Source organism: Manis javanica, chromosome 6 (genome assembly GCF_040802235.1).
Source record: "Manis javanica isolate MJ-LG chromosome 6, MJ_LKY, whole genome shotgun sequence".
Classification (NCBI taxonomy): Eukaryota; Metazoa; Chordata; class Mammalia; order Pholidota; family Manidae; genus Manis; species Manis javanica.
In genome coordinates, this window is record NC_133161.1 from 113,154,142 (window position 1) to 113,176,354 (window position 22,213).

General features: G+C 38.0%; 1 protein-coding gene and 1 pseudogene across 2 annotated transcripts in view; one reads left to right on the forward strand and one right to left on the reverse strand.

Annotated features, from left to right (window-relative positions):
- The window catches only part of DDX10 (DEAD-box helicase 10), a 315,320-nt gene that overhangs the window by 249,204 nt on the left and 43,903 nt on the right, over window positions 1–22,213 (reverse strand). For both annotated transcript variants that reach the window (XM_037026651.2, XM_037026650.2), the window contains 2 exons: window positions 12,188–12,289; window positions 11,497–11,584 (listed from right to left, as the gene is read on the reverse strand). In XM_037026651.2, the coding sequence (XP_036882546.2) occupies window positions 11,497–11,584; window positions 12,188–12,289 (190 nt within the window). The remainder of the gene's footprint in view (window positions 1–11,496; window positions 11,585–12,187; window positions 12,290–22,213) is intronic.
- Window positions 2,030–4,079, forward strand: LOC108399201 (small ribosomal subunit protein eS24 pseudogene; annotated as a pseudogene).

Here is a 22,213-nt window from a genome sequence, read left to right on the forward strand (position 1 = left end):
ATTCGGTATAATGGGAAAAAACATAAGAATCATCTGAGCTCCATATCTTACTAGCTGAGTTGTCTTGTCTGTCAGTTTCCTCATCTACAAAATAGAGATAATAGCACCTTCAGCATAATATGTTATGAGAATTAAATGAAAAAATACAATTAGAATGCCTGGGCATATCTTCTGGAATATCAGCACTAGTAGTTAATAATAATTACACTAATAGTCAAAGGATGTTTTCCAACAAAATAAAAGTTTACTGTAATTAAATTAAGCTTAATAAAATTACGGCAAGAAAAAGTTTATCCTTAAGCTTTTCCTTTTCTATTGTAATTCAAGTAATTCATTGTTAGAATTTCCAGTCATTCATCAGCAACCTGTAATATTTTTCTTCTGTGTTTAAAGAAAAGAGAAAAAAAAAACTATCTTTACACCAGAGCTGTACAAACCAAAAAGTAAAAATGGTCCTGATTCTTTGTCAGTCTATAAAATAAGCAGGCAACAAAGATGAAAAACATCTAAGCAAGCATTTTTATTTTTTATTGTAAAATTAATTTTTGAAAAGTACACTTAAATCCCATTCCTAAATTTCCTAAACTTCACATTTACTCTAACTTTATATTAATCCTTTCTTCAAGCCATTTACACTAAACTTGAAGCCATTTCCCCTGTCTCCATAGGCATGAAAAACAATGAACAGCTCCAATTCAAGGGTAATTTTTTCCCCTACAATCATCCACAAGAATCACCCCAGTTGCTTATCATTTTTGTTCTATCCAGATTATAATCAAAAGCTAGAAACTCATTTCTATGAAACAAGATAGCTGGCACCACAGTTAGCCATTCTGCTAAACCAGGCATGACACTCAATAAATCACATCATTTATTTCAATGAACTATTCTACAATCCTTGTTCTGGAAGGCTCATTTGTTATATGCATAAAACAGTGAAACAACATCCTTCCAGTGTTTCATATATCCTAATTCATAATTGAATAACCTCCTAGGTTTGCAGTAAGTCACAACATATCAGAATTCATGTACAGTATTTTTAAATGTGTATACTATTTCCAAAGCTTCTAAAAGAAAAGATTTAACTCCTGGAGTCTTAAAGTATGTCTGTTAGACAAAACATACACAAAAATGTTGACATGCCCAAAACTTTTAACAACAACAAAAAAATTTCAGGTGACATGAACTTATAGAAGTCCAATTTTGTATAGTTCATTATTTGGTTTTCTTATATCTTAGAATTAATTTCTCCTCAAGTATCACAGAAGCTCTGAATAAAGTCAGTCCTGGATTTGAATCTCAGGTCTGCCACCTAATAGCTACATAACCCTGGACAATTTTTAATTTTTTCAAGTTACTATTTACTCACCTATAAAACTGAGCCAATATTACCTACCTCAAAAGTTGCTGGGAAGCTTAAATAACACAATGTATACCAGACTGCCATGTAATAGAGTCATTTCATGTCTAAGTGCCTAACACATGGTAAGCATTAAAATAACAATGATGAAAGTTAAAAAATTTGAAGTGTAGCAATGATAATTTGATAAAATATAAGTTAATTTTTTTTAATGTAAGGCCTACTCTAAATAAAACTGCTGAGAACATTGTTTCAAAAACCATAACATAAAACCCTGACTATTGACTATTTTTCTGCTGGGGCTCCTCTACCTACTTAGGATGCCCTTTCTATATCTCCTCTTTATTTCCTTCCTCCCACTTCATCTACCTACTGAAACAGAATCCAACCTCTGCAGCCCTACACTCTAACTCATTATTGATGCACATGGGAGATGCAGATGTAGATACTGTATGTAAATTTTAGAATTGTGACATAAGTAAAAGCGGTAAAAAGGAAGAGCTCTGTAACAAGGACTCAAAAATCTGTCAACTCAAAGACTGGATAACTATAAGCATAGTGCAAAATAATTTCACATATTCCTTTTCTAAAGAATTTACTACTGGCTTTTTTTTCTCCCTGCTGCTTGAAGGTTCACAGCCATCATGTGTGTCATGTTTTCAGAATGACACAGTGACTAACCGGACCAGAAGTTCATGACCCAATGACTACTGCAGCGGAAACAGATGGTCATTGACGTCCTTCACCCTGGGAAGGCAACCGTACCTAAGACAGAAATTTGGGAAAAACTAGCCAAAATGTACAAGAACACACCAGATGTCATCTTTGCATTCTGATTCAGAACCCATTTTGGTGGTGACAAGACAACTGGCTTTGGCATGATTTATGATTTTTTGGATTATGCAAAGAAAAATAAACCCAAAGATAGACTTGCAATACAGGGACTGTATGAGAAGAAAAAAACCTCAAGAAAACAATGAAAGGAACGTAAGAACAGAATGAAGTCAGGGGGACTGCAAAGGCAAGTACTGGTGCTGGCAAAGAGAAATGAAGAGTCTAGAGGTGAGCTGGAGATTGGACAAAAGAAGGAGTAAAGATTCTGCAGTGACTTTATCTGTGGTAATTGTGCAAATTTTTCATGAGGATTAATAAACTAAAAAAAATTAAATTAAAACAAAAAGAATTGACTTCTGGGCTCTCTAAGATCTAAATAGTAAGTTTAACTAAAAGTAAAACTTCTTTCCTACGGGACCGGTGGGCGGGTGCCTGAGACCGGCACATGAGGACGAAGGAACTCGCCCATTGTTCCACTTTTTTTTTCCTATTTTTGGCGAGTGCTTTTTGGAAGCCTTAAAGGGACAGGGACCCCGGTGCTAGGGAGGCAGGGCAGCGGGACCGCTGAGCGGGTGCCTGGGACCGGCGCCTGAGGACAAAGAATATCGCGCATTTTTCCCTGCAGGACTGGTGGGCGGGTGCCTGAGACCGGCGCCTGAGGACGGAGGAAATCGCGCATTTTTCCCCTTTTTTTTTTTCTCTTTTTGACGAGTGCTTTTTGGAAGCCTTAAAGGGACAGGGACCCCGGTGCTAGGGAGGCAGGGCAGCGGGACCGCTAAGTGGGTGCATGGGACCGGCGCCTGAGGACAAAGAATATCCCGCGTTTTTCCCTGCGGGAACGGCAGGCAGGTGCCTGAGACCAGCGAATGATGACGGAGGAAATCGCGTGTTTTTCCCCTTTTTTATTTCTCTTTTTGGCGAGTGCTTTTTGGAAGCCTTCAAGGGACAGGGACCCTGGTGCTAGGGAGGCAGACCAGCAGGACCACTGAGTGGGTGCCTGGGACCGGCGCCTAAGGACAAAGAACATCGCGTGTTTCTCCCTGCGGGACCGGTGGGCAGGTGCCTGAGACTGACACCTGAAGACAGAGTAAATCGCGCATTTTTCCCCTTTTTTTTCTCTTTTTGGCGAGTGCTTTTTGGAAGCCTTAAAGGGACGGAGACCCCAGTGCTAGGGAGGCAGAGCAGCAGGACCGGTGAGCGGGTGCCTGGGACCGGCGCCTGACGACAAAAAAAAATTGCGTGTTTTTTCCCTTTTTTTTTTTTTTTTCCTGTTCCCTCTCTCATTGTTGCTGTTGTTGTTTTGGCTTGGAGAGTGCTTTTTTGAAGTCTTAAAGGGGCAGGACAGGACACTTAGACCAGAGGCAGGGAATCTGGGGATCTCTGGGCACTCTAACCCCCTGGGCAACAGGGAGCACAGAGGCCCCTTATGGAGATAAATAGCCTCCCGGCCGCTCCGCCTCCAACAGGGCTCCACCACTTTGGAGGAGCGGCCCCAGCCAGGCCACGCCCACAGCTAGAGCGGAGATAAACGCCATGGCAAACGGGCAGGTAGCAGAAGCCCTGTCTGCGCACAGCTGACAAGCATAAGCCACTAGAGGTCGCTATTCTCCCAGGAGAGGGAGGCCACAAACCAACATGAAGGGAAGCTCTTCCAGCAGTCACTCGTACCAGCTCTGCAAACTATTTCTATCACCATGAAAAGGCAAAACTACAGGCAGACAAAGATCATAGAGACAACACCTGGAGGGTGACAGACCTAACCAGTCCTCCTGAAAAAGAATTCAAAATAAAAATCATGAACATGCTGACAAGAGATGCAGAAAAAATGCAAGAGCAATGGGATGAGATGCAGAGAAAAATGCAAGAGCAATGGGATGAAGTCCGGAGGTAGATCACAGATGTCAGGAAGGAGATCACAGAAGTGAAACAATCCCTGGAAGGATTTATAAGCAGAATGGATAAGATGCAAGAATGGATAAGATGCAAGAGGCCATTGAAGGAATAGAAGCCAGAGAGCAGGAACGTATAGAAGCTGACATAGAGAGAGATAAAAGGATCTCCAGGAATGAAACAACACTAACAGAACTATGTGACCAATCAAAAAGGAATAATATTCGTATTATAGGGGTATCAGAAGAAAAAGAAAGAGGAAAAGGGATAGAAAGTCTCCTTGAAGAAAAAATTGCTGAAAACTTCCCCAAACTGGGGGAGGAAATAATCGAACAGACCATGGAATTACACAGAACCCTCAACAGAAAGGATCCAAGGAGGACAACACCAAGACACATAGTAATTAAAATGGCAAGGATCAAGGACAAGGAAAGAGTTTTAAAGGCAGCTAGAGAGAAAAAGGTCACCTATAAAGGAAAACCCATCAGGCTAACATCAGACTTCTCAACAGAAACCCTACAGGCCAGAAGAGAATGGCATGATATACTTAATGAAATGAAACAGAAGGGCCCTGAACCAAGGATACTGTATCCAGCACGACTATCATTTAAATATGATGGTGGGATTAAACAATTCCCAGACAAGCAAAAGCTGAGGGAATTTGCTTCCCATAAACCACCTCTACAGGGCATCCTACAGGGACTGCTCTAGATGGGAGCACTCCTAAAAAGAGCACAGAACAAAATACACAACATATGAAGAATGGAGGAGGAGGAATAAGAAGGGAGAGAAGAAAAGAATCTCCAGACAGTGTATATAACAGCTCAATAAGCGCACTAAGTTAGGCAGTAAGATACTAAAGAAGCTAACCTTGAACCTTTGGTAACCACGAATCTAAAGCCTGCAATGGCAATATCTCTCAATAGTCACCCTAAATGTAAATGGACTTAATGCACCAATAAAAAGACACAGAGTAATAGAATGGATAAAAAAGCAAGACCCATCTATATGCTGCTTACAAGAAACTCACCTTAAACCCAAAGACAAGCATAGACTAAAAGCCAAGGGATGGAAAAACATATTTCAGGCAAACAACAGTGAGAAGAAAGCAGGGGTTGCAGTACTAATATCAGACAAAATAGACTTCAAAACAAAGAAAGTAACAAGAGATAAAGAACGATACTACATAATGATAAAGGGCTCAGTCCAACAAGAGGATATAACCAGTCTAAATACATATGCACCCAATAGAGGAGCACCAGCATATGTGAAGCAAATACTAACAGAACTAAAGAGGGAAATACACTGCAATGCACTCATTTTAAGAGATTCAACACACCACTCACCCCAAAGGATAGATCCACCGGGCAGAAAATAAGTAAGGACACACAGGCACTGAACAACACACTAGAACAGATGGACCTAATAGACATTTATAGCACTCTACATCCAAAAGCAACAGGATATACATTCTTCTCAAGTACACATGGAACATTCTGCAGAATAGACCACATACTAGCTCACAAAAAGAGCCTCAGTAAATTCCAAAATATTGAAATTCTACCAACCAATTTTTCAGACCACAAAGGTATAAAAGTAGAAATAAATTCTACAAAGAAAACAAAAAGGCTCACAAACACATGGAGGCTTAACAACATGCTACTAAACAATCAATGGATCAGTGAACAAATCAAAATAGAGATCAAGGAATATATAGAAACAAATGACAACAACAACACTAAGCCCCAACTTCTGTGGGACGCAGCGAAAGCAGTCTTAAGAGGAAAGTATATAGCAATCCAGGCACACTTGAAGAAGGAAGAACAATCTCAAATGAATAGTCTAACATCACAATTATCAAAACTGGAAAAAGAAGAACAAATGAGGCCTAAACTAAGCAGAAGGAGGGACGTGATAAAGATCAGAGAGGAAATAAACAAAATTGAGAAGAATAATAGCAAAAATCAACGAAACCAAGAGCTGGTTCTTTGAGAAAATAAACAAAATAGATGAGCCTCTAGCCAAACTTATTAAGAGAAAAAGAGAATCAACACAAATCAACATAATCAGAAATGAGAATGGAAAAATCACGACAGACTCCACAGAAATACAAAGAATTATTAAAGACTACTATGAAAACCTATATGCCAACAAGCTGGAAAACCTAGAAGAAATGGACAACTTCCTAGAAAAATACAACCTCCCAAGACTGACCAAGGAAGAAACACAAAAGTTAAACAAACCAATTATGAGCAAAGAAATTGAAACGGTGATCAAAAAACTACTCCAAGAACAAAACCCCAGGCAAGACGGATTTACCTCGGAATTTTATCAGACACACAGAGAAGACATAATACCCATTCCCCTTAAAGTGTTTCAAAAAGTAGAAGAAGAGGGAATACTCCCAAACTCATTCTATGAAGCCAACATCACCCTAATACCAAAACCAGGCAAAGACCCCACCAAAAAAGAAAATTGCAGACCAATATCCCTGATGAATGTAGATGCAAAAATACTCAATAAAATATTAGCAAACAGAACTCAACAGTATATCAAAAGGATCATACACCATGACCAAGTGGGATTCATCCCAGGGATGCAAGGATGGTACAACATTCGAAAATCCATCAACATCATCCACCACATCAACAAAAAGAAAGACAAAAACCACATGATCATCTCCATAGATGCTGAAAAAGCATTTGACAAAATTCAACATCCATTCATGATAAAAACTCTCAGCAAAATGGGAATAGAGGGCAAGTACCTCAACATAATAAAGGCCATATATGATAAACCCACAGCCAGCATTATACTGAACAGCGAGAAGCTGAAAGCATTTCCTCTGAGATCAGGAACCAGACAGGGATGCCCACTCTCCCCACTGTTATTTAACATAGTACTGGAGGTCCTAGCCACGGCAATCAGACAAAACAAAGAAATACAAGGAATCCAGATTGGTAAAGAAGAAGTTAAACTGTCATGATTTGCAGATGACGTGATACTGTACATAAAAATCTTAAACACTCCACTCCAAAACTACTGGAACTAATATTGGAATTTAGCAAAGTTGCAGGATACAAAATTAACACACAGAAATCTGTAGCTTTCCTATACACTAACAATGAACTAATAGAAAGAGAAATCAGGAAAACAATTCCATTCACAATTGCATCAAGAAGAATAAAATACTTAGGAATAAACCTTAACAAGGAAGTGAAAGACCTATACCCTGAAAAGTATAAGACACTCTTGAGAGAAATTATAGAGGACACTAACAAATGGAAACTCATCCCATGCTCTTGGCTACGAAGAATTAATATCATCAAAATGGCCATCCTGCCCAAAGAAATATACTGATTTGAGGCAATCCCTATCAAATTACCAACAACATTCTTCAGCCAAGTAGAACAAATAGTTCCAAAATTGATATGGAAACACCAAAGACCCCGAATACCCAAAGCAATCCTGAGAAGGAAGAATAAAGTGTGGGGGATCTCGCTCCCCAACTTCAAGCTGTACTACAAAGCCACAGTAATCAAGACAATTTGGTACTGGCACAAGAACAGAGCCACAGACCAGTGGAACAGAATAGAGACCCCAGATATTAACCCAAACATATATGGTCAATTAATATTTGATAAAGGAGCCATGGACATACAATGGCAAAATGACAGCCTCTTCAACAGATGGTGCTGGCAAAACTGGACAGCTACATGTAGGAGAATGAAACTGAACCATTGTCTAACCCCATATACAAAGGTAAACTCAAAATGGATCAAAGACCTGAATGTAAGTCATGAAACCATTAAACTCTTGGAAAAAAACATAGGCAAAAACCTCTCAGACATAAACATGAGTGACCTCTTCTTGAACATATCTCCCCGGGCAAGGAAAACAACAGCAAAAATGAGCAAGTGGGACTACATTAAGCTGAAAAGCTTCTGTACAGCGAAAGACACCATCAATAGAACAAAAAGGAACCCTACAGTATGGGAGAATATATTTGAAAATGACAGATCCGATAAAGGCTTGACGTCCAGAATATATAAGGAGCTCACACACCTCAACAAACAAAAAACAAATAACCCAATTAAAAAATGGGCAGAGGAACTGAACAGACAGTTCTCTAAAAAGGAAATACAGATGGCCAAGAGACACATGAAAAGATGCTCCACATTGCTAATTATCAGAGAAATGCAAATTAAAACTACAATGAGGTGTCACCTCACACCAGTAAGGATAGCTGCCATCCAGAAGACAAACAACAAATGTTGGCGAGTCTGTGGAGAAAGGGGAACCCTCCTACACTGCTGGTGGGAATGTAAATTAGTTCAACCATTGTGGAAAGCAGTATGGAGGTTCATCAAAATGCTGAAAACAGACCTACCATTTGACCCAGGAATTCCACTCCTAGGAATTTACCCTAAGAACACAGCAATCAAATATGAGAAAGACAGATGCACCCTTATGTTTATCGCGGCACTATTTACAATAGCCAAGAATTGGAAGCAACCTAAATGTACATCGGTAGATGAATGGATAAACAAGATGTGGTACATATACACAATGGAATACTACTCAGCCATAAGAAGTGGAAAAATCCAACCATTTGCAGCAACATGGATGGAGCTGGAGAGTATTATGCTCAGGGAAATAAGCCAAGCAGAGAAAGCGAAATACCAAATGATTTCACTCATCTGAGGAGTATAAGAACAAAGGACAAACTGAAGGAACAAAACAGCAGTGGAATTACAGAACCCAAAAATGGACTAACAGGTACCAAAGGGAAAGGAACTGGGGAGGATGGGTGGGCAGGGAGGGATAAGGGGGGAGAAGAAGAAGGGAGGTATTAAGATTAGCATGCATGGGGGGGAGGGAGAAAGGGGAGGGTGGGCTGCACAACACAGAGAGGACAAGTAAGGATTCTACAACATTTTGCTAAGCTGATGGACAGTAACCATAATGTGGTTGTTAGGGGGGACCTGATATAGGGGAGAGCATAGTAAACATAGTACTCTTCATGTAAGTATAGATTAAAGATTAAAAAAAAAAGAAAGAAAGAAAGAAAAGGGGGATTACTCCTTGATAGGATAAAATTATTGGTAAATCAAAGATCAACGCATGCTTTAAATATCCTTAATGTTGATCACTTAAAGGGTGTCATATGATCAGCTATGGAAGTACTCTTTTCTGATAATATTCCTTTCTCTTAATAAAAAAAAAAAAAAAAAAAAAAAAAGCAGTTCCTGTGTGCTGACCTCCAATAAGTTCTGCACAGTGGTATAGAGGGCATGTCAAAGTGTGGGCAAAGGGTCTGTTTGTTTCTATGCAGAAGATCAAGGCCTAGCTTGGATACCCAGAAAATGAACTAAGATACGATATGAGGAGGAGCTTCCGGCATCAGCACTCTCTGGAGGACTTGTGCCAGGGGGATGATCATCAAAAAGCCTCCACAGGGATCTGGGCGATGCTGCGGTTGTGGCTGCATCCATGCCACCGTTTCCTGGACTTGCCATTGGAATGAGGAGGGAGATGTCTAGGCTGGCATGTGCATACAGTGAGACAACGAATTTGACCGGATCTGTACTGTTGGAACTCAACCAGAAGTTGGGAGGGGTGCAAGTTGTAGCACTCCAAAATCTTATGACTATAGACTATCTACGGTTTAAAGAACATATGGGATGTGAACAGATCCCAGAAATGGCCTGCTTTAATTTGTCTGATTTCTCTCAGACTGTTCAAGAACAGTTGGACAATATCTATCATATCATAGACAAATTTTCACAAATGCCTAGGGTGCCTAAATGGTTTTCTTGGCTTCACTGGAGATGGATGGTAATTATAGATTTGCTTTGTTTATGTCACCGTATTCCTATTATGTTAATATGTGTGTGCAAATTAGTTAGTAGTTTAAAACCTATACATATTTAAGGTACTCTACAAGAAGATATGTCAAAGAAATAATCAATCCTCCCATATTTTCTTCCACATGCTACCTCTATAGCTTTTCTTCTTCCTTCCTAATTACAACCCTTAAATAGAATTCGTGCCTCATATCGAAGTTACCGAGTATGATAATTCCTCCAGGTGGTAAAGATACCTTGAGACAAGTGCCGGGCATAGAATCCACAGGGCATAAATCTGCAAAGAAGTAAAAGGCTAACCTTTTCAAACAATATGGCTTCTCTCTCACTTACCAACTTTACATTTCCCTGTATGGCCCCGGAAGATGACTGGTTAGCCAGAGACGGGTAAGATTCCTCAAGGGAGGAACAACCTAAGACAGGCACAGTCGCAGGGGGGCCATCAGTTGAGAAATTGGGGACCAACAGAGGTGAGGCTCAGAACCTCACCCCCCCTGCTTTGAGAGAAATCTTCTGCATCTGTGGATGTTTTGCTGCCCTTGTCTAGCTTGGATTAATACTTAGTCTATAGGCACAGACCTGATCATCTACATTTGCCCTCTTACAGCACTAAACTATGTTTTCTACCTTAACTTGCATCTACCTACCACTTCAGCAGTTTATTAAAAATAAAAATAATAATAATAATAATAAAGGGAGAAATGTGGGATCAACATATAAATCAAGTATAAAAATCAAACGAATATTCATATTTGACCTAATTTTTTATAGTTCATAATGCGTGATCAAAACCAAAAGTTTCTGTGATCAATGCCCTTGTACTGTTCACCATATAAGAATTTATTCACTATGTAAGAATTCGTTCACCATGTAAGAACTTGTTCGTTATGCTTCAGAAGATTGGAGACTGACGAGAATTAGGCTTGAGATGGATTAATGATTGTACATTGAGCATTGACCCCCCTATACTGAATTTTATTGTTGTTAACAACCATTTGATCAATAAATATGAGAGGTGTCCTCTCAAAAAAAAAAAAAACTTCTTTTTATATTTGCTAATCAAGAAGACTACAAAGTCCAAAAAAGTAATCTGGAAACATTAAGTCATATTTACACATTAAAATCTCATTCTTAAAGACAAATTTGTAAGAGTCCTATAGTTTCTGGAAATTTAACATAATATAAGCTGTTAAACTCACAATCAAGAAAGTACAGTCCAGAGTTACAGTAACTTACTGAAGTAATCAAAAGTTAACTTTTTCAAGTATACTAGAAATCAGGCCACTGTGCACATGATTTTTAGGAGGATTTTCTCTATGTCTGACAGGATTATGGATAAGTAATACATATTTTGCCAGAGAACTATAAGAAATATGTAATTTTTTAGAAGTTAAATAAGCTAAACTTATCTGAAAATTATACTACTTTAATATCTGAAGCATAACTATGCAACTTAGAAGTAGAAGAAAGTGATAACAAGTTTAACTATATTATATGCTCCATTCCACCATTCCAAGGAAGTTATCCAATTCAAAAATGACTTACCCTTTGAGCTCTTTCTTTTAAATCTTGATCTTGAGCTAAAAACGATTCTAATTTTTTCTGGATATCTATAAGTTTTTCTGGATTGATTCTTTGTAACAAAGAGAGAAAGATTAAACAGATATTTCAATTTTAGAAACTGAAAACAGTATATAGAATTTTATTTTCCTCACTATCTTTAAATATGTAACATTACTTCTCATCTATGAACCAAATTAAACTACAATTACACTACACATAAATTTGACCTTCTTGTGTATTATGAATAATGCAGGAAAAACCACCCTCCAAATTATTTTCCTCCAAATAAAGCCAGGGTGTTTCAAGAGCCCCAGTACAAATGAGACACTGATTCTGATTAATTCTGCTGACTAAATATCTTCAGTGGCAAGACACAGCACAACCCTCTAGAATGGACAAGAACCCAAAAAAATAATTGCACCGAAGAGGCTTAATCCTTTCAACCATCAATTCTTGCTGAAGCTGACAAGTTCTGTTATTCATCTTATTTTTTCCACTAACATTCTTCTGGGGAAAAAAATGTTTGTTTTTTAACCAAAAATTGTAAAAAACAAGGTCACAAACTAGACCACTGAATATTAGAGGGAGGAAGGAATGAGGTGCATAGTCATTAAGCATAATTTCATGCGTTTGTTTTCCCAACAATAACACCCAGACACCAAGTATTTCTCACCTGATTTCTTTCACAGGCACTTTCTTCTGAAGAAGCAGCTGCACCATCCCTTTTTCTTCTGAGGGAAGCAAAATCAGTAAAGCTTCACCATCCTCTTTGTACCTAACCAAAAACAAAAAAATAAAATCTCTTCCACATCAATGCAATCTGCATTTTATATATTTTGACAGTTTGATGAATACGTAACACAGAAGCAAGTTCACCTAATTAGCAAATAATAGGAATACCATTTTTTACATTTCTTTGGCAACAGAAAACTAGGGCTCTGAACACATTTTTTCAAAATTTCATTACTAGTTATAATTACTAGTGACTTTCAGTCTATAACACAATAGGAGAGAGAGATCCTAAGGAAAAAAACAAAACAATAAGAATTTCTTAAATAGAGGTGAGTAAGGAGACAATTCCTCATTCAAGCCACTGTAGTGTTGTAATAAAATTAGTCATTTAAAATAAACATGGCACCTAATAGATTAAGGAACCCAAAACATCTTCCTGAGTATTTTACTTATTCCTGGAAATAACACTGTTAAAATGCATCAGCTATAAGAAATGGATCTCAGCTCAGGTGAAAAACTTGCCTCCAATCCATGGACTTGTCTCCCCTCACCTAGTGAAATCTTATTTTATGCTGCACCACCAGAAATCTCTACTACAGGCTGCCAGGTACCCATAGCTACTTAAGCTTCTGTGCTGCTTGCATACAGATTTCTCTGACACCTCGGTGTCAGCGATTACGTGCAACAGGTAAGACAAAATGGAAGTGGGTATTTGCAGAAATGTGTTAGGCACAAAAGAAAAGTAATCTCACCAAAGCACTCCCTTCAGGGTTCATGCTATAAAATGTGAGGAGCAAATTTTTATAGCTAACCAAAGAAATTTCTGAGAAACTTTGTGCCAGGCATAAACTGTGGAGAACGCAAAGAAATAGAGGATGAATATCCCCATCTTCCATGATCTAACAATCGAATTGACTAGAAAAGACAAACACAAAAAGCAAGAGATTCAAGAGACTATCCCCAAGGTGGTAAATTACTAAGTGTCAAAGTGACAATACAACCACAGCCAATAAATGCCAAGAGCTCAGAAGTGAAAAGAGATTGCTCAGGGTTAGCCAGAGAAAAACAGAAACCTGCCACAGCAGACAGAGTCTGAGGAGGGCCTTGGAAGTGGACAGAAAGAGAAAAGCTAAGGTATTCCAAAGCAGGAGAATGGCATGAACAAAGGAGTGGAAATCGGAAAATATAGGGCAAACTTAGAGAGAGAACAAGATAGGAGAAACAACTTAAGCCAGTGTACATAAGTGGACAGCAGGAAAGATTGGCAGAAAGATATATCAGCATCTGGTTTTGGAAGACCTTCAATGTCTGTGTACAGAGACTGTATACAATTGTATGTTAGCAGAGTTTTTTATTATTGAATACTGGAGGGAAAAACTTTGACTAATCATTTTACTGGACTATGAAGGCTGAAGGGCAATTTTTACCTCACCCACTGATTTTAAAACTCCACTCCTACATATAAGGTGAAACCCCATTGCAACACCTTTACAGAAATGTATATATGTATTCATATGTGTGTATATATATATATATGAATGTATGCCTATATATTTGTGTATACAGACACATAAACACGTAATAAATAGAATGTTACCAAAAGTGTTAAAACTTCTTTTTAATTCACAAATTTAAAAAATTTTAAGAGGCCACTATATGCAGCAATTGAAATAAAGCAATACAACATAGTTCTGGCTGTCACACAGCTTATAGACTATTAGGGAGAAACATTAAGACCATTAAGTAAACAATAAAGTGGTGTTAACAGTAGACAAACAGGAAGCCACAAGAACATAACAGAGAGTTCCACTGAATGTAGTCTAGAAGTCGGGAAAACTGAAGAAATGACATCTAAGAGTCGACACCTGAAGAACAATTAGGAATTAATCAAATATTAGAGAAGATTAAAGTTTTCTAGGGAAAAAGGCATCATTTGAGAGAATCCAGTGGATGCTTTTGTCTTTTGCTTTCTTGGTTTTCTAAATGCATGTGTATTAAACAGGGAGGAAAGAGTAAAATTGAACCTACTTACTCATTTTACAATATGTTTCATAACTGAAAAACTAGTACTAAATAGTTACTCATTGTATTTTCACACAAACTAATATGATTCCAATATTTCATCTTTATTTATGATAGAGAAATATGAATTTAAAGCATTCCCCCCTAAGCAGCGTTAGACTAAACCATCTGTGAAAGCAGAAAGTATTAATATTATGAAGTAGGGAGGTGACACTTGTGCAAACCAGTACCTGAAAGACATCACAACTTGTTTAGTTCCACAGTCTCACCAAGGGCAGGTTATGGGTCACACAGAACAGAGAGCAGTTAGTAACGGCCATTCCACAGCGCCCTTACCAAAATGCCCTCAAGGCAGCCAGGCTCTTGTGGTGGTTAGTTACCTCCAGAATTAAAAAGGCCTATTTTGTGTGACCCAAAGTGAAAGAGGGAGATCAATAGGTTAAAGGATAACCAACCCCTTTAACATTTTACCTCCAAGTTCAGAGATGGAAAGAGGAAATAAATACACAGGGCCAAAACTTGGGAAAAGGAACAAACAGAATCTCTAGGATATCATAAAAGCATCTGCTGAGGCTCTCAGATCTTCAAACTGACTCATAAGCAGGAATAAGAAGTTGATTCATCCACATCTATCTTATTTACCCATTCATGCAACCAAGGAGAATCTGGGAGAATAAGTCATAATTAAAATCACAAAGGGGTCATATATAAACCTGTCAAAACTATAGCTAAATGTGTGTGTATGCGTGTGTGTGTGTGTGTGTGTGTATACCCATGCACAAGGTTAAGAGAGACTGTAACACCAAAATTTAGAAGGAAAAAAAATCCCAAAAAAAAATGTCCAAAGTTGAATCCCACAAGGCAAACATCTATTAAAAAAGATCACACTGGCCATTTTACCCATTTACATCAGGAACATCTTTTCCCAGAAACAATGTAATATTATCCCCCACACACAACCCATTAATTTCCAGTAAACTTTATTTCAAAAATAAGAAATCTTTTAAGAAGGCATAAGCACATTTCACTTTCTTTTCTTTTTAATGCTTACAAAAACACCCATGAGTTATCTTTTAGATTTCAAAAGCAATATCCAAGGCCAAAGACTAAGTATATGCATAAAAAGAAATAAATGTTCTTCACAAGACCTAAATTTTAAGGCTTCATATATTCAGGCAAATTTTAAGTGACATTCTAGGCACCACATAAAAAGCCTGCATTTGAAGAACAAAAAAATTCCATTTTCACCATTAGTACTAATATCATGTTACATTCATACAGCCCATTAAAATTTAAGAAGAACTTCATTTTACAATAATTTGCTAATCTTATAAGCCAGTGACCAGTAGAAGAAGCAAATAAAGAAATTAAGTCCCTGAAAGGCCAAGAAGTTAGCCAAAAAAAGCCATCAGCAGATTGCCATTTATCAGAGACCTTAAATTTCCAATTCATTGCTTTTTTCAACTATACCACAATTCCCTCCAGGAAGAAGGATCCTCAATAGACTGATCATGATTGGCTCACTGATATCAGCACCTTACCTCCAGATTCTACAGCTCACTAGTATTTCTAGTTAAAATTGTAGGTCCAGGCCACTGGTTCTGGGATCCCACTGGTATCCACTGAAACAACCTTGAAAACAGACTATGGCCAGAGGAAGGAAAAAAATTATTGCCAATCAGGCAATAATTTGCTTTCTACCAATGAGCATTAATCCTCTCCTACTCCAACTCAGATTCCCCAACACATAAACTCCATTCTAACTGAGCCTTTAAGTCCCTTAAACTTTGCCCATTCATACCTACAACTATTGCTAAAACATGAGCTGGCGGTGTTCATAACTGCCTCGCCCTTCTCAGGTACCCCAGCCTGGATCTCCAGGTCACAAATCAGATTACAAGAGAGAATATTTAGAATAACTCCATTTTTGTAATTTAAAAAATTACACATACCAACATACATGAGAAAATGTTTCTGGTGATGAGATGTAATTTGCTTTGCCATTGTCTAGATTTGTATCATGAATAAGCATTACTTTTGTAGTAAGACACAAGTTAAAGAATAAAAAACTTCATATGCTTTTAAAATCTACATCTACATCTTTTGAATCATTTTTACTTCACTTAACACATCCCAGTACTATTAAAATCACTCTATTTCTTTCTCTTGATCATTAAATTTGAGGTTATATACGAATTCACCTTTCATAGCTAACATTGATCATTTGTACCTATAAGCTGCTCACTAAATATTCTGTGAGTGAGCAAACGGAAATAAACCACTAGAAGTTGCTAAGTAGATTAAAATACTGGGTTTGGATTCCAAAGGACTGATTTCAATGTATTAACTATATAACCTTGGATAATGAGTCATACTATCACTATATATTGCATTCTTATTTACAAATTATACAGTTTGAATGACATGAGCTCGGTCCCTCAGAACCTAAAATTGTACACCTTTGACTCTTAACATACTAGTCATTGTTCACAATACAAGTATGTTCCAGAGGCTGGAAATCGAGATAATTACTGGTCACACTCTACTAAACCACAGCACTGCTCTCATTTTTTCCCTCCACCTCCTATTCCCTATGCCTTCGCCTTACCTGTGGCAACAGTGCCAAAGCTCCGGTCACTATAGGAGAAGAGTACAGTCAGCCATGCAGAGGCAGACAGAAAACTAGGAATAAGAGTCCAACTATTCTGTTCCTCCTGTACAACATGGTACAAAGAAGACCTCATTCCAGAAAACGGGTAGCTCTGACTCACAGAATATTTAAAAAGTCTTGCAAGATTTGAAAAAGAAAAGACAGATTGGAAAATATTCTGAGAAAAATAAAGTCACATACAGCCTAACATCTTGGAAATATAAACAGGTATACCATGAGAGGCTCAACAGTCTGACAAATAAAGGTCACTATAAAATAACTGGGAAGAAATCAAGCTGGCTAACATTTAGTGTATGAAAAGCTTCTAGCAAAATGATTAAGAACAGGATTTATGGAGTTTATAGGGAAAGGGTAGAAATCACTAAGCTTTATCAACTCCATCCATAGAAAAGGAAAAAGAAAAAAAAGATTAAACTAAGTTTTAACAGACTAAGAACAAAAAAGAAAACCCACATAAAATCAGTACCTAAATACTATACTACCTAAATGATACCTTTAGGAAACTGAGAAATATAATTAATCCCATTTTACGGGAGAAGAAACTGAGGCTTAAAGAGATTAAGGATCAGTCCAAGAGTACATACACAGCTATCAGCGGACAGAACCAAATCCAAACCTAAGTTTCTTGACTTTTAAGGATAGTGTTTTGTCACCTATGAGATACCTATTTCTTATAGTCCAAATAGTAAAGGAAAATGCATATATACTTTCAGTCTATTTTCATGATCACAAATGGTAGCAAATTTAAATAAAGATATCTACCTTCCTTTTTCAAGTACCTGGCTTTGCATAGGAGCAGTGGCCACTAGACTTCATGAAATGAAATCAGCTGGTTTGGGGCACACCGGCAAGAACACAAGTTGTTGAGTCAGAAAGATCCGAGATCTCAGTTCTGACACTTCCTGAGTGATCTCCGACACATTTTACTCATAATCTCCGACACATTTTACTCATAATCTCCAAGAAGCAATTTCCTAATAAGATGGCCTCTCTCATAAAGCTGTTAACTAGAAGCTAAATGAGTTCATTCACTTGTTCACTCAGATATTTAGTTTAAGTGTTAGGAAGTAAATGGCTAAGCCACAATCAATTCATTCCCTATAGGAGTCCAGGGGAAGTGAGTAGGGGGTAGGGAAAAAGCTCCCCTCCCCATGACCCCATCCCCAAAAAAGTAATATAGTTAAAGTTCCTCATAAATATACTAAGGACAGGCCTCCTCAAAAACAAACATGGTATGTGCTAGGATGCCAGTTCTCATCTATGAGATGCTATTAATAGGATGTCCAAGCTTGTTTACAGTCTATGGATTCAAGAGGGAGGTCTCTGCAGTCAGCCTTGTAACTGAGTATTCCAACAGCTCATCTGTGGAAGTGGTAAGCTGCACGTATCACCTGGAAACTACGACAATAATGCAGCCCAGAAAACATGCTGAGGAGGCAAGAATGCACCTGTGGAGCTTTGAGGGAGGTCCCAGACCTCTCCTTCCTTTATCCTGGAAATTATTAGTAAAGCCTGATATAAGGTATGACAAGCAGCTTCTAAAATGTCTCCCAGTAGTCCAGCTCCTGGTAGTCACAGCCCTGTGTAGTCCTTCCTACACTGAATAGGGCTGATTTGTGTAACCACTAGAACTACAAATAAAATGGAGTGTGACTTCTGAATCTAGGTCATAAAGGACACTGCTGCTTCCCCCTTACTCCTGCTTCCCCTCTCATCTGTGCTTTGATGAAGGCTGCTGCCATGTTGCAAGAAGCCCTATGGAGAGGAGGACCACGTGGGAAGGACCCAAGAGACACCTCCGCCCAACAGCCAGCAAGGAAATGAATCCCGCTGACTAGCTGGCATGTGAGCTTGGAAAAGGGTCCGCCCCCATCTGAGCCTTAAAATACAATGCACCACCTTGATCACAACCCTGTGAAGACCCAGTGAGCAGCCAGAGGACCCAGATGGGTTCCTGACCCACAGAAACCATGAGATAATATATGGCTCTGGCTTCAAGCCACTAGGTTGTGGGGTAATTTGTTATACTGCAACAGACAATTCATGTTAGGTAAGATCTGAGTCATGAGTCTGATTTGAGAAACTAATTATGTTATCTCAAATATTTACTCTAAGCCAGACCCTGTTTGAGGCACTCAGAGTATATCAATTACGTAGACAAGCATCCTTGCCTTTATGGAGCTTACATTCTAGTGAAGACAAAGAGAAACAATAACTATAATGCTCTAATACATTTGAAGCTTTTAAGTGCTATGGAAAAGAAAACATAGAGCACGGTAAGAGGAGGGTTGGGATAAGGGAAGAAAGGCAGCCATGGGGATGCTTAAGGAAAAAGCATTCCAGCAAAAGAAACAGATTAATACAAAGGCCCTGATGCAAAAGACATGCTTGGCACGTAGGAGAAACCTAGACTAGTACTGAGCACTGGGAACAAAAGAATAACAGGAAACAGGGTCAGAGGATGACTCAATAGCATGAGCCAGTAGGTCACTGGCTTTTACTTTGAGTGAGCTGAGAAGCCATCAGAGGGAGATATGATCTGACTTGTGTTTAGAAGGATCATCTATCTGTCCACTGTGCTGAGAACAGACAGCAGGCTAGCAAGGGGGAAGTACTGGGAAACAAACTCCCAGTCAGCCCCCTTGTCTACATCTCTAGCTATGCTGGTCATGCTTCTCGATGCAAAATAAAGATTTGTTCTGCCCTGTTTTGAAAACTTTAAATTCTCTATACCAACAGGCAAAGGTAGAAGGCTATATAAGGAAGCACCAGCCTCTATCTAGGAGGAGCTGATGGAAGACTGACTCTTCATAAGATTAAGGTAAAGGAATGAAAAAGTAAGAATTTTTACTAGCAAAGATTGCTCCTATCTTATATACTAAGATAAAGTTAGCTTCAGTAAGTTGATGGTCATGGCAACTGCCTTTTTGTCTTTTATTATGTCAATTTACAAACAAGTTGAAGACATTATTTTAAACATTCCCTTCATTATTTCATGAAGTACCAGTATCTTCCACGAACCATAAATTCATCACAAGTTATCCCATTAGAAATGTTAACTACTTTCCATCTTCATATTTGCTATCGCTGATCTAAACTGTGCCTGTTGAGTGTGCAATGCAAAGAACTGGCCTCTGCTGTCCCCTAGTGGAACCCCATCTCACTATCTAAATCAGTAACAAAATCTGAGGTCCACAAATGCAGCCAGGCAAAAAGCTCAGCTGAAATACTGCTGGAATTACTTTACCAATACTCTGGAAAACAAAACAGTTTTTATGTAAATTATAAATATATGTATATATATTTTCCCATTTTTTATACAGTCGTTTATATATATATACAGTTATATACAAACTCCCATCTTCAACCAAGAGCTCCTACTCCTCAAACAAAAGCACTTAAATAGTTAGGAGTATCTGATGTGTACCCACTTTCTATTCCCAAATCTATTTTCAATTGAGCATCTTCATAAGAAATGGGAGAGCTTGGGTTTTAGGGCTTACAGTTTTGGTACTCATAGAACCATCGCTTTTATCATGGAATACAGCTTTATAAAACTTGCCTCACTTGTCTCTAAAGGAGATCATTTTGTTCAAAGGGGTGTGATGGTTTAAGAAAATGTAAGGAGATTTTCTCAACTGCTAAAGATCAAATGAATTTTAGACAGGTAAATAAATTCAAACAGAGTAAGCACTTCAAGATAACAAGTATCTTAATCACCTTTTATTTCCACTTAGTTAAAACACAGGAAGGAAAAAAAATCAGATCCCCCAAACCTTAGCTATTTTGCCACAAAGCAGTGAATTCATTTCTCTATATTATAGCTCACTTCCAAAAGCAAACACTATCTGGCAACCCATTTTAATTACAGCATATACACAGGATTTTAATTAGTTTCAGTTTCTAATTTGGTCTTTATTCAATTCCATTATCCAGTCTCATGGCCCACAAAACGTCCTAATTCTCTCTAAGACCATTAACGGCTGCTCTTAAACTGCAGTTTAGTTGTTTTTTATAAAGCTTCCAAAGAAAAAATAAGTATTACATATTCTAAACCTTTCCACCAGTTATATACCTAAAACAGTCAATTCAAAATATTTTTAATTGGTTACAAAGAGTCAAATAGGCTTATACTTTAAAAATTAATGACCACACTAAAAATTGCATTCCCATAGTTTTCCAAATTAGTATTCTCTCCTTTTAAACACAATCAGTTGTGATGTTTTTCTACCTCTTCATCTCTGGTCACTAAGACTCATTTGATGTTCACCATGGCATGTTCAAGTATGTAAGATTTTTTAACAGCTTCCCCAGGTAACCAAGAATCCTGAGTGTGGACCGTTTACTGATGCAATGAGAAGCCCAGGAATAATTTTTAAATACTGCTAAATGTATTCTATGAAGAGATGAGTTTGCCCTGTCTGAAATGAATTCAGTGCTTTGTGGCAAAATAGCTAAGGTTTGGGGAATCTGATTTTTCCTTTCCATGTTTTCGCTAAGTGAAAATAAAGGGTGATTCAGGCACTTGCTGCTTGAAATACTTACTCTGTTTCAATTTATTCATCAACACCAATGTCACATCTAAAAAGCCTGCACACCCCTGGTCCAATATGTTAGTAAGAGACTGTATCCAACTTCATCTATCTATCCCAAAAAATGCAAATGTGGGCATGGGTACATGTACAAATTCATACATAATATACATTTTCTGAGGAGAATTAAACAGCAGAGAACATTCATTCTATCAACCACTACTATTGACCTCTCTGAATCTCTCACTAGGAATAGTCTGAACATGTACCCAGCACATCAAAGACTACTGATGTACTACGCATCTTCCTATAAAATGGGAAACAAAGCTGTTCTACCCAGGTCTCCTTTACTTACATCCCATTCTCTCCTTTCATGCTGAAAGGAAATGCATTATTCAAGTGAGTACATTTTTATCACAGCCTATGTTTAAAGGCCCACAGGATAAATATAAATCAACTGAAGAATGTTTAAACATTTAAACATTTGATGAAAATTAGAAAACACATAGAAGAGCTCTGCTGCTTCTGTGGCTATAGCAGGACATAAAAAACCTTCACTTCAGCAAAGACAAGCAACGACAAAATTCACCAGATACAAACAACAACAAAAAATTTCCGTTAAAGCCATCCAAGAACTGTGGATACAAAGAAATTTAAAAGAACTATTCACCAAAGAGTCTTCCTAGGTAAGGAAAAGAAGGCCATTTGCGGAAAAGGATGCAGGGCAAGTGGAAACACAAGC